This window comes from Atta cephalotes, assembly GCF_000143395.1.
Source record: "Atta cephalotes unplaced genomic scaffold scaffold00011, whole genome shotgun sequence".
NCBI classification, from domain to species: domain Eukaryota; kingdom Metazoa; phylum Arthropoda; class Insecta; order Hymenoptera; family Formicidae; genus Atta; species Atta cephalotes.
Window position 1 is genome coordinate 2826849 of NW_012130075.1, and position 11460 is coordinate 2838308.

The following is an 11460-nucleotide window of genomic DNA, read 5'->3' on the forward strand; positions in this document are numbered from 1 at the left end:
CAGCCATCGAATTCACCTGATATGGCTCCCTGATTTTTTTCTATTCGATCGAGTCAAAAAATTACGCGTTTTAACAGCCGAAAGGAGGTAATGGAAAAATCGAAGATACTCTGATGGTTATACCGACAATAGAGTTCCAGAAATGTTTCGAGAGCTGGATCAAGTGTTGGCATAAGTGCGTTGCAGTCGATGGGGAGTATTTTGAAGGGGACAATATCACTTTTGATGAATAAAACTTGTATTTTGAATTTTCTGAATGAATTCCGGGAACTTTTTAATCAAGGTAGGTAATTTAGTGAGTATAAAAAGTCCTTTTAAGTTGAATTTTTTGCACTATTTGTCTTCTCTTTTTTTTTTCCAACGTGGAAAGAAAAAGAGAAAAGATGAATATGCAAGAAATTCAGCTGAAAAGAACAGACTTAAAGTCATATATATAAAATAAAAAGTAAATTAACCTATAAAATTGCGTTGTTTGAGTATTAGGATAGGCCACCATAATTCCATTGATAGAAATTCCAAGTATAACTTTGTTGTTAATGTTATCCTGAAATATTCCATAATTGTAGCATGTATTTGAAGCAATAAAAATTAATTAATTTACGCGCTATTTATACCTTGGCAGGAAAAGTTTCAGTACCATATCCCTCTAGTTGCATGGCAATCGAGATATATAATTCTTCTGCAGTAGCTTGTGTCATATTGGCAAAACTTTTATATTGACATATTGCTGTGTATAAAAGAGATTCTTGTCCATTTGGATCTGTTTTGTTTACGCCCTAAAGAGAAATTTAAACAGAACCCGGATTTATATGACATTTGCAATTAGAATAATTTAATTATGAAAATTGGTGTTACATTTGGGAAGAAAGTGCATTGTTGGAGATACTCGATTGTGTGTCTCTCTGGACTATAATTTCCAAACTCAGCTTGCATAGAATAACTTGCCAACACACAAGCCTGTCTGTAATTACAATGTACTTTGTTTTCTAGCACATCATTCTTCAATTGAAGATAATAATGATATCTGTGGAAGGGAAAAGAGAAGAAACATGTAAAATTATATTTTTTAAGAAACTTATAGGTCTGTTATTTTTAATTTTTTGTATATCATATTTTTGTATATCATATTTTCTTTTTTCTTCTTCAATTTGAAGAGGAAACAAGAAAAGATAAACTGTGCGAGTTAAAAAGAACAGATCTTATATCACTTAAGCGAATTAAGTTAACCTTGTCATCTCATCTTGAATGAGTTGTACGTCCACTATATAATACATAACTCTTAAGTAAAGCGTAAAGCTTTTAGCATCTTTTTCAAGCTGTCTCTTTAAAGGTTTGTCCATATCAATCCATCGAAGTGATGATGTACTGCGGCAAACATAGCGTAGGCTAAAAAATTCTGGTTGCCCTAATCCCAAACGTTGCATCACATTGTCTAGACACTCCTGGCCAACGCTGTCGATGCTGAGAGTGCATTCTATAGAAGTGGCATCTAACAATTCGACACAGATTACATACTGATTCTTGGACACGACATTATATTGTCTGCTCTTTTTCAAATGGAACTTGAACGGCATTTTGACAGCCGCAAAGTAACTAAAAAAATAAATACATATATGTAACCTTGATTATAAATCTAAGGGAAATTCAAAGTGTCACAAAAGTCTTTTTATAACTTTTTTTGTAACGATTTTGTGTAATTGAACTAGTACTTGGAATATAAAATGGAATAAATATATTTGATATTTTTTAGTAAAAGAGAGAAAGAAAATCCAGAAAGTCTAATATAATCTAAATAAAGAAAGGAATAAAGAAAGACCTAATGTATCCTAATAAATACGAACTAACACATACATCAATATTATAATTTTCCATTTAACAATAGATGTAATGTAATACACTGTTATCCAGATAGCAAAACATGTCACAGCAAAATCGTACAAATCTATGATTGCTTATGATAACAAATCTATGATTACTGGTAATTTGCCGTAGATTTATCTTCAACGATTTCTCTAATGTGGAAAGAAAAGGAAGAAAGATGAACTGTACAAGAACTTTAGTTAAAATGAACAGATCTTATGTGTATATGTATTGCCAGTATTTTAACAGCGAGATAGCTGTCAATGTTATCTTGCGTTGTTAGCAATATGACAGCATTGTATGATGTTGCATATTATGACAACATGATGGCAACAGTATGAATTTTGATGGGGACAATTTTAAAGTTGTCGGCAAATTGCTAGCAAATTGCACCTCAATGTTATCATAAATGCATCAAGTTGCTAATAAATGAAGACTTAGTTGTTGCAATTCTGGTAGCAACACATAGCAGTGCATTAATAAGTAACTTGGTTATAAATAAAATAGACATGTTGTTATCTGGATACATTGATGATTAGGAAATTATAACATTAATGCAATTATAATATTAAATACTGTTAGTTTGTGTTCAACAGAATAATGATAGAACAAAATAATGAGATAGATTATAGATTAAGAAATTCTACTTACAATTATATCAAATATCATTCACGTTATAAAGTGACATTACGATCTCGATTTACGAGAAACGTCGCAGTATAAATTGGCGATATAACAAGTCAAGAGATATATTGATATATATTTTAAGCGGTGCGCACATACGCGAACTCCTTTAATGTCTTAAAATATCGTATACACTCATCAGTCACTTTCTTGTGTAAACACTGTAAACAGTGTACACATTCGCTTAGTGGGCACATTACCCATCCAAGATAGATGTATATTTTGGCAATTCGAGTCTCCGTTATCAGTAGCCATATCAATTAGCTGATCAAACAACAAGCATTGAATTCCTTTTAAAGTATCGCTCGATATTGCGATCTACTTTCCAAGTTTTCACAGTTTCTGCTCTTTCGAAGTAATTCGATCCATCAACGAGATAAACTATATATTACTGACAATACTGAACAAAACTTGCTATTGCTTACTATCGATGTAGGTGCAGGGAGTCGCTACTATTGTCTCATTCTAGCTTCATCATTTATTAGACATAAAACAAGGACAGAAAATCTCTCGGCGCGAGAGCATGTGAAAGTATCGATACTTCATTTGGCTGCGACGAGTATCGATGCTGATATATCGAGAGGTCAAAAGAGAGAGAGAAAGAGAGAGAAGGGCATCGATATTCACCCGTCGAAATACTCCGGAGTCAATGGCCATCGCTGCCGGCTACAGCTGGTCGTAAGCTGGCGGAGCGATTCGAAAGCGATGACGATCGTTGCATGCGTCGAGGCGACGGGCCGCAGTCAATAATGAGAAAACGAGATTTACGGGATATCGCTGCATCAGATCTGTACACGCGCCTGCCTGCACGCATCAACGCCGTGTCACACGCCCACTGAATGCTGATAAGGGGCCGCGGTTAGATCCCTGCAGCTCCCACGTCGCTGGACCCCTGCTTAGTGTCACATCAGTCACATGTGCTACGAAAATGAGCATCCTGCGAAAGAGGTAAGCGAAATACCTGCGCGAGATTTTGTTCCCCAATTCGATTTATTTCATGTGTCTGTTTATCTGTATTTGTTTACAGATTGAGCGAGTTTGACGATGTTCTCGATGCAGATGAGATAGATACGGTCAGCCTTAGTAAAATATGTTTCCATGGTACGTCTGTCACTCTATATACAACTGATAGCGAATTCGGTTATTTGTACTATTACATTAGTGCATATTAAAAGCTGCAATAGATGATGAATTAGTAAAGTTACATGTAAAAGTATATAAATATTTTAAATGATAAAATATCCAATAATGATATTGTCATATTATTTAATAGACCATACATGTATTATTTCGTTAAATTTGTTTGATTATATTTATTGCATTTAGATATTTTATATAAGCCTAAAGATCCAAATAGCAAAATGTTAGCAGAATGTCGAGACTGATAGCAGATTTGATCAGAAGATGTTAGCAGACTGATCATAATTGATGTTGCATTCTGCTCCTGTTCTGCTGACAGAATCTGTTAACATTCTATGCAAACAGACTGCAGCAGCAGTCTGGTAGCAGAATTCAAATATAACCTTCTATAGGACTTGCTAATAGAATCTGATAGCAGATTGCAAGCAAAAACTGAGCAGAGCTTGCTGACATAACTTTATAGCAGAAACAACAAGGTCTATCATTTTCATTTAAATCGATTTGGTTTCTTAGAAAGAGATTTTGCAAGAAATTTTGCTTACATATATATAAATGGTTATATATAATTATACATGGTTATATATAATTATACAATGTATACTGGTGTGAAAACTGGAAATAATCAATATAGTTTTATTGCTAAAATATTGATTAGCTTCATATTTCAAAATACACATGAAAAAATTATAAAATAGTAAAAAAAAATATTCAGAGTTTCAGAAAGCACATTCTAAAAGAGCTTGGGAATCTTTAAAAGATTTGCCTTCGATTTACATACGTCAATTCTTACAGAACTCCGAGATGTTTTCTTTTTACGAGAAGCAAATCCATCTCATGGCGAGGCTATATATGAAAATGGCAGATCTTGTTCATAATCTGTTATCAAGTTATGCAGCAGACTCTGTTCGGTTTCTGTCATCAATTTGCTAGCATAGCATGTCAGCAGGCTTTATCATTTTTGACAGCAGTTTGCTGACATTGTTTGATAGTACAAACTGTGTATAATTTATTGTCTTTCTGCAATCAAAAATTGGTAGTAGACTCTGCTCAAAATCTGTCTGCAGATTTGACTATCAGGAGAATTATAGTGAATTATAGTGAATTTGATCATTTACACTCCATTGAATTAATACATAGTAAAGGCTGTTTTATGATCTTACATCATGTACTTGATATGGATATTAATTAATAATTTTTTATTAAATTATTTTAATTTTGACAATACGTGTAATACATGATGTGTATTTAAGTAATCATTTTGATGCATATTGTATCAATTTAGTACATCATTCTTTAAATACATTGCTGAAATTAAAATAATTTAATAGAAAATTATTAGTTAGTACGTGTATCAAGTGCACGATGTAAACTAGGCCATAAAGCAACTTTTAATATGTATTAATTCAATGGAAAAGGATTAAAATATCTTTTTAAGTCTGTTTCTTTTGAGCTAAACTTCTTGTATGATTCGTCTTTTTTCTTTTTCTCTCCATATTGAAGAAAAAAAACAATGAATTATATAAAGCTCACTTTCACTAATGTAGGATTAAATCTCGATTTAATTATTCAATTCCAAGAATTAAGAAAACATTAAGTTAAGATCAAGATTACAGTTAATCATATATTGATGATAAATCATTAGTTGGGGAAGTTTAAGAAATTCAGCCAAAAAGAATTTGTTTGCCACAAGCCTTTTGTTTTGTTTATTGCAGATATAATAATAATAATAATATGTTTATGCCTTGCATTAATCATCTTAATCATTTTAATACTAATAATCTGATAATACTGATATTAATAACCTAATGATAATGATCTAATACTAATAATCTAATAATAATAATTCTCTTGCATTCTTTCTTATATCTCAGGCATACCTGACGAGCCCGGTGGGCTGAGGCCTTTATGTTGGAAACTGCTATTGAATTATTTGCCACCGATAAAGTCTAATTGGATAGAGACTTTAAAACGTAAAAGAGAGTTGTACAATACTTTCATTGGTGAGAAGTTATTTTTTGTATCATTTATTAACCCTTTATTATTTGTGTGAAGGATGTTCCAATTTCATAAATTAAATATTCATAAAGAATGTATAGAATAATGTTAATTTTTATTTATAAATCACCAAAAAGAAACAATGAAAATTAAAATATAAAATATTGGAATGTCAGAAATATTACACGCAAATAATTAATGTTAAAAAAAACCTCATGGAAATTTATGTATAATGTTTTTTATAATTTGAATTTGATGGTTTCAGAGGATCTCATTGTTATGCCTGGAGAATCAAATACCGATGACAAAGAACGAGTCGATGTAACGTTACATGATCATCCTCTCAATTTAAATCCAGATAGTAAGTGGCAAACGTACTTTAAAGATAATGAAGTTCTACTTCAGATTGATAAAGATGTTAGGTAAGAGTCTTATTGTATAAATATTCTGACAGCTTTTTTCCCAAAGCATTAATAAAAACACAGAGAATCAGAAAAATAAATTTTACGTGTACAGGCGATTATGTCCAGACATATCATTTTTTCAACAAGGCACTGATTATCCATGTCAAAAGATAGTGAATGCTAACGGTCAGCGTTTACATCACAGAGTTCAACACACAGTACTGAAAAGCGCAAACGTTGAGAGAAAGGGCTTAGGAGTAACAAAGGTAAAAAACTACAACGATTAAAGCTTCACTAATTTTTTTGTTAAATTTATTAATAGATTTTACTTATCTTTGCCCTTACGTTGACGTGGAAAGCAGCAGGTATTATAAACGATGCAAGTAGAGTAATAAATTCTACCTAAGATAACTTTAAAAATAATCTTTATATTTTTATATCTTGTGTATTATAGGCCGATATTCATAGTCAGATCTTATATTCGAGATCGTCTTAAGTACGGTCTTAGAAATATAGTCACGAACCAATCAGAAAGCCATATTAGCGTCTTAAGATTAGAGTCCGATCGAAACCACATTTTAACTTCGGGCCGAAACCGAAAACAAATATTTGGTTGTTCAATTTCGGCGAAATCAAAATCGCAATTTAGATACGTCTTACTAAAAAAAAAGAAGGAGAAAAGCTAACGGAGTCACATTTTTTCAGAAATCATGACAAATTTATATACTCTTTAAAAAACAAGATTTTATTAAAATATCTAACTATATAATAATATAATAATATTACATCCTCAATTTTTAAAGAAATCAAATCACAGTTATTATTAGGATTACATCAAAGTTTATATTTAAATTATCTCAAGTTTAATCAATAAGTTAATAATTAAAATCGAAGTTGTTTTTTTGGACGCTCACTGACGCGTTGCAACTTATATAATTTCGATTAATCTACCGAAATTTTTTCTTAATTTCAAAACGAAACCCTGATTTTTTATCGAAAACAAAACCGAAATTTCAGTCGGACTCTATTTAAGACATTACTTAAGATAGTTTCGAAATAAGAACTGACTATGAATACCGCCTATAAACAGAAAAGATAATTTCATAACATCCTGCAGATACGACTCATGTTACTACTACATTATATTATTATTTTATCTATTAGATAGCGGTTTCTGTCAGAAAGGCTACGGAAGATTACGCGCCATTATCAGAAGGTGGTGAAGCACACTGGGAAGTTTTGGAAAGAATACTCTTTTTATACGCTAAATTGAATCCTGGCCAAGGTTACGTACAGGGAATGAATGAAATAGTTGGACCTATATATCACGCATTTGCTTGTGATCCAGATCCCACATGGAGAAGTATATATTATATGAAAGCAATTGAAATGCATAAATGACATCTGCTGATTGCGATATCTATATATCTATTTTATTATGTTTCATAGAACACGCTGAGGCAGATACTTTTTTCTGTTTTACTAATCTGATGGCTGAAATACGTGATTTTTTTATAAAGACGTTGGATGAAGCTGAATTTGGAATTAATTCGATGATGAGTAAATTGACCAATCAAGTTAGAGCCAATGATCCTGATATTTGGTTGCGTTTACATCAGCAAGAGCTATGCCCGCAATATTATAGCTTTAGGTAATACTATAGCAATCGATGATTATTATCATTATCGTCATACTTATAATTCTCATTGCTGACTCTCTCTCTAATTCTCATCTTTTCCTGTGCTTGGAACAAGATGGTTGACACTCCTTCTTTCGCAAGAATTTCCTCTGCCGGATGTTATGAGGATATGGGATTCCTTGTTTGCTGATGAGAATAGATTCAGTTTCCTCATACATATCTGCTGTGCTATGATCCTGTAAGTAAATAAATTTTATAATATCTTTGGCAATAATTTTCGTTCTTTTAACATTTATGTGTACGTATTTTTAGATTACTCAGGGACCAGTTACTGGCCGGCGATTTTGCTACAAATGTTAAACTCCTGCAGGTGAGAGATATAAATATATTTTATTAATTTATATGTGCATTTATATTTTCTATTATTATTACCAGAACTAATTTATTACCTAGTAAGGTGGGCATGTCAAAAATAATAATGTTCTATATCTAGAATTTTCCCTCGATGGACATCCAGATTGTGCTCTCTAAAGCCGCTACCCTGGCAGGCAAGACTTTATAATTTTCGTAATTAATTAAGAACAATAGCGGACAAGATGCAATAATTTCTCGGTATGTCAAATATCATGATTTTCTTCCTCTCCTTTTCCTGAATTGTTATAACTACATGTGCGTGATATATCGTAAAGTGTAATTTTATATACCATCGTCATTCCCGAGAGGAGAGAAATGCAATGAAATATCAATTATAATATAATATCATATAGATGTTCAAGTTGATAGCCAATCTTATATCAAATATTTAACAGCTGTATATATGATACTCTTATGCGAATATTGAAATCTATATACAGCATTTTGCCAGATGTTAAATCTTTTGATATATGCATATATAGAGAGTATATTTGTGTATATACATAATGTTAATATTGGAATGTAACATGTGGAAGTCAAAATGTAAATTTATACAAAAAATATGATAATCATTTCGCAAACGGCAGATAATAAAATGAAGATTAATCCTTTTCTACCAATATAAATAACTTTAATCTCAGTTTAATCTATTGTTTATTTTTTTTTATATATAGTTATATATAGTTTTATATATAGTTATAAGAATTAGAGAAAAAGATAAGGAGTAAATTAAATTGAGATTAAAATTAATCTACATTGGCAGAAATAGACATAAATTTTGAAAAGGGAAATCTGGTTTAAGCTTTCCCGATTGTCCAATACAACATGAATTTTGCAATAATCGCATCGCAATAGATTAGTACATTTGTACGCGCCATAGTAATTATGCGATATGTTAAGAGGAGAAATTACATTTTATAATCTTATTTTTGTAATAAAATGCGCCGTTCGAACTACGTTTATAAAATAAAGGAAAATGTTATCAGTTCTCTATCAAGTTTATGAATTGCCGTATTCCATCCTATACATCATATATCTCTATAATTAAATTACTTTGCAAACTTTGGTCGACGACACAATTCGAGCCTTCTTCGAGAAATGTGCATTTTTCATTCTACTTGCGAGAGAGATTCTAATAAAATCATTCTACTTACCATAGAGTGAATGAGTAAGACAGAGAAAACGACGATCATTATTGGATTAATAAAGCCGTCATTTTCTCTAGCAGAGTAAACCGAATTTCCAGATTTTATTTCATCTCGTCTCACTCTCTGTGGAATAGAATGATTGACCCGGACGAGATGGCGAGAATATTAATCAGGATACATCTTTCTTATTCACATCGAAGCTACGCGAACATCTTTATCGCGGTCTGCAATAGATATATATTGAAATTATTATCAAAAAACAACGAATCGAAAAAAATTTGTATGATTAAGGGAAGATATATACAAGAAAATTCTTCGCTTATATCTGCGAAATTAACAATTAACAATTTCGAAGAATTTTGAACCTTTCAATAATGTGGGCTTCAGTGCAGATTTTTATATTGTCTTGAATTGTTTAGATCTGAAAAAATTTCTGTATATTTGTGAAAGCTTTAATAACGAATTTTTACTATCGTAAAAATCGGATTGTATTTCACTTATTTGTTACAAATTTAAATTTATCAAAATTTACAAAATATCAACTATGTTTTTAAAGTTCAAGTTTGCCGACGAAGTATTAAAAATAGCGCAAAATGATATTCCTGACTGTAAACAGAATAGAAAATTACGGAGACTGCGGTTCAACTGGCGTTCCTCTTTATCACCAACGACCACCGACATGCTTTGTTGAGAGACCAGACATCCAGTCGTCGCGGCCTGGACCCCCGGCGTGGCGAATCGTTGCCGTATCACGAGATTTTAAGGATAGGCGCGATTCGAATACCGCACAAAAGTCGCGCAAGGTCTCAGCGAAAAAGCACCCGCGCTCGTGTGGGTGGACTTTTATAGCGGTTGATTACCTGATTTATAATCTCAGTTCGCGCAGGGACTCATCCGAGGCTTGGCGACGGCAGTCGGGTTTTCGATCGAGCCCGCAAATCATTATCGCGTTTTAGAGATGTAGAATATTCTTTCTTCGCTTCTGACTTGCCGAATATCGATATTTGAATAGTATCCGAGGTAAAGCATGAAATTTGATATTTATCTAGTATATTTACAATTAGGAAAAAACATTGATAGCAATGATATAAGTAACAACTATACAAGTTTTCTATTACATGGAAAGAACGATTTTTTGCTGAAAGATATAAAATTTTGCTGGATATAAATTTGAAAATAATATTGGAAACTCAAACTAATTACTAGAATAACAAAATTTTGCGCAGCAAAATTTTGATTGTATCATAATTTTTTAATTTCTAACATAATTATTTTGATGGTCCAACTAAATTATTTTCAAATGTGTGTCCAGCAAAAGTTTAGATTTTCCAGCAAAATTGTTCTTTCTGTGTACAAATTAAACAACAGGTCATGATAATGTCAAATGCCGTTAAAATAAACAGTAATTGATTGAAAAGTGCTTTTTAATAATTATTTTGAAATTATTTTGATATCCTCGTGACTTTTTGTTTAACTTAAGGAGGTTGTAAGGACATAAAACACATATATTAAATTTACGCTTTAAACAAACTACTTATATATAAAAGTTGTTTATAACATTCTGTTTTTATTAAGCAATACATTTTTATAGATTATTTATTTTATTTGATATTAGTTTCATTGTTATAAACAAAAATTTTTTAAATAATAACAAAAATTTAAATCTTTTATACAAATATTTGAAGTATTAAAAATGACTTATGCAAAGTTTCATTCAGATTCATTAACAAATAAATATGTTTGTTTATTTACTAAACAATTAATGTTCACATTTCAATGTAACTTTACATAAATATTTTTGGATTCATAAAGTACTTATAACAAAATAGAGATTTTATTATTATTTTGTAATTCATTTTCATATATTTCTATTAGAGTATAAATTTAAAAAATATTACTTTTTATTGAAATAATTTTTGAGATGAGTCAACTGTCTCTAATTTTTTTTATATTACTTTTGAATGCAGTTTAGAATAATCTGTAATTTGTTCAAGTAATTCTTAACTTATTGCATTTGCCTTACAATTTCTTTAAATGTATGTAGAAATAATATATACAGTTGAATAACTTATTTTATGATTATAATTTATTATTTATTCAATTATCTACATTTATTTTACATATAAAATTTGTACAGTTATCACCTATATAGTTACCATTATCTCACCATCATATC

General features: G+C 31.0%; 2 protein-coding genes across 2 annotated transcripts in view; one reads left to right on the forward strand and one right to left on the reverse strand.

The window, feature by feature from the left end:
• Positions 1–1574, reverse strand: part of LOC105617016 (tyrosine-protein phosphatase non-receptor type 21) — a 2720-nt gene extending 1146 nt beyond the window's left edge. Inside the window, exons 1-4 of the mRNA XM_012198598.1 lie at positions 1228–1574; positions 856–1024; positions 615–776; positions 456–544 (exon numbers count right to left, since the gene is read on the reverse strand). Of these exons, the coding sequence (XP_012053988.1) occupies positions 456–544; positions 615–776; positions 856–1024; positions 1228–1574 (767 nt within the window). The remainder of the gene's footprint in view (positions 1–455; positions 545–614; positions 777–855; positions 1025–1227) is intronic.
• Positions 1575–3472: 1898 nt separating this feature from the next.
• Positions 3473–8284, forward strand: LOC105617017 (TBC1 domain family member 13). Its single transcript, XM_012198599.1, has 11 exons — positions 3473–3492; positions 3572–3645; positions 5556–5684; positions 5945–6101; positions 6196–6349; positions 6446–6448; positions 7248–7446; positions 7533–7734; positions 7838–7960; positions 8035–8092; positions 8216–8284. The coding sequence occupies exons 1-11, from the start codon at positions 3473–3475 to the stop codon at positions 8282–8284; spliced, it is 1188 nt and encodes a 395-aa protein (XP_012053989.1).
• Positions 8285–11460: the final 3176 nt, after the last annotated feature.

What these genes read in the sequence shown, in the direction of transcription:
- LOC105617017 (XM_012198599.1), top strand. Translation starts at nt 3,473, where the DNA reads ATGAGCATCCTGCGAAAGAG. An exon ending in GTTGTACAATACTTTCATTG is followed by an intron (nt 5,685 to 5,944) that starts GTGAGAAGTTAT and finishes TGATGGTTTCAG; the next exon opens with AGGATCTCATTGTTATGCCT. An exon ending in CCGCAATATTATAGCTTTAG is followed by an intron (nt 7,735 to 7,837) that starts GTAATACTATAG and finishes GCTTGGAACAAG; the next exon opens with ATGGTTGACACTCCTTCTTT.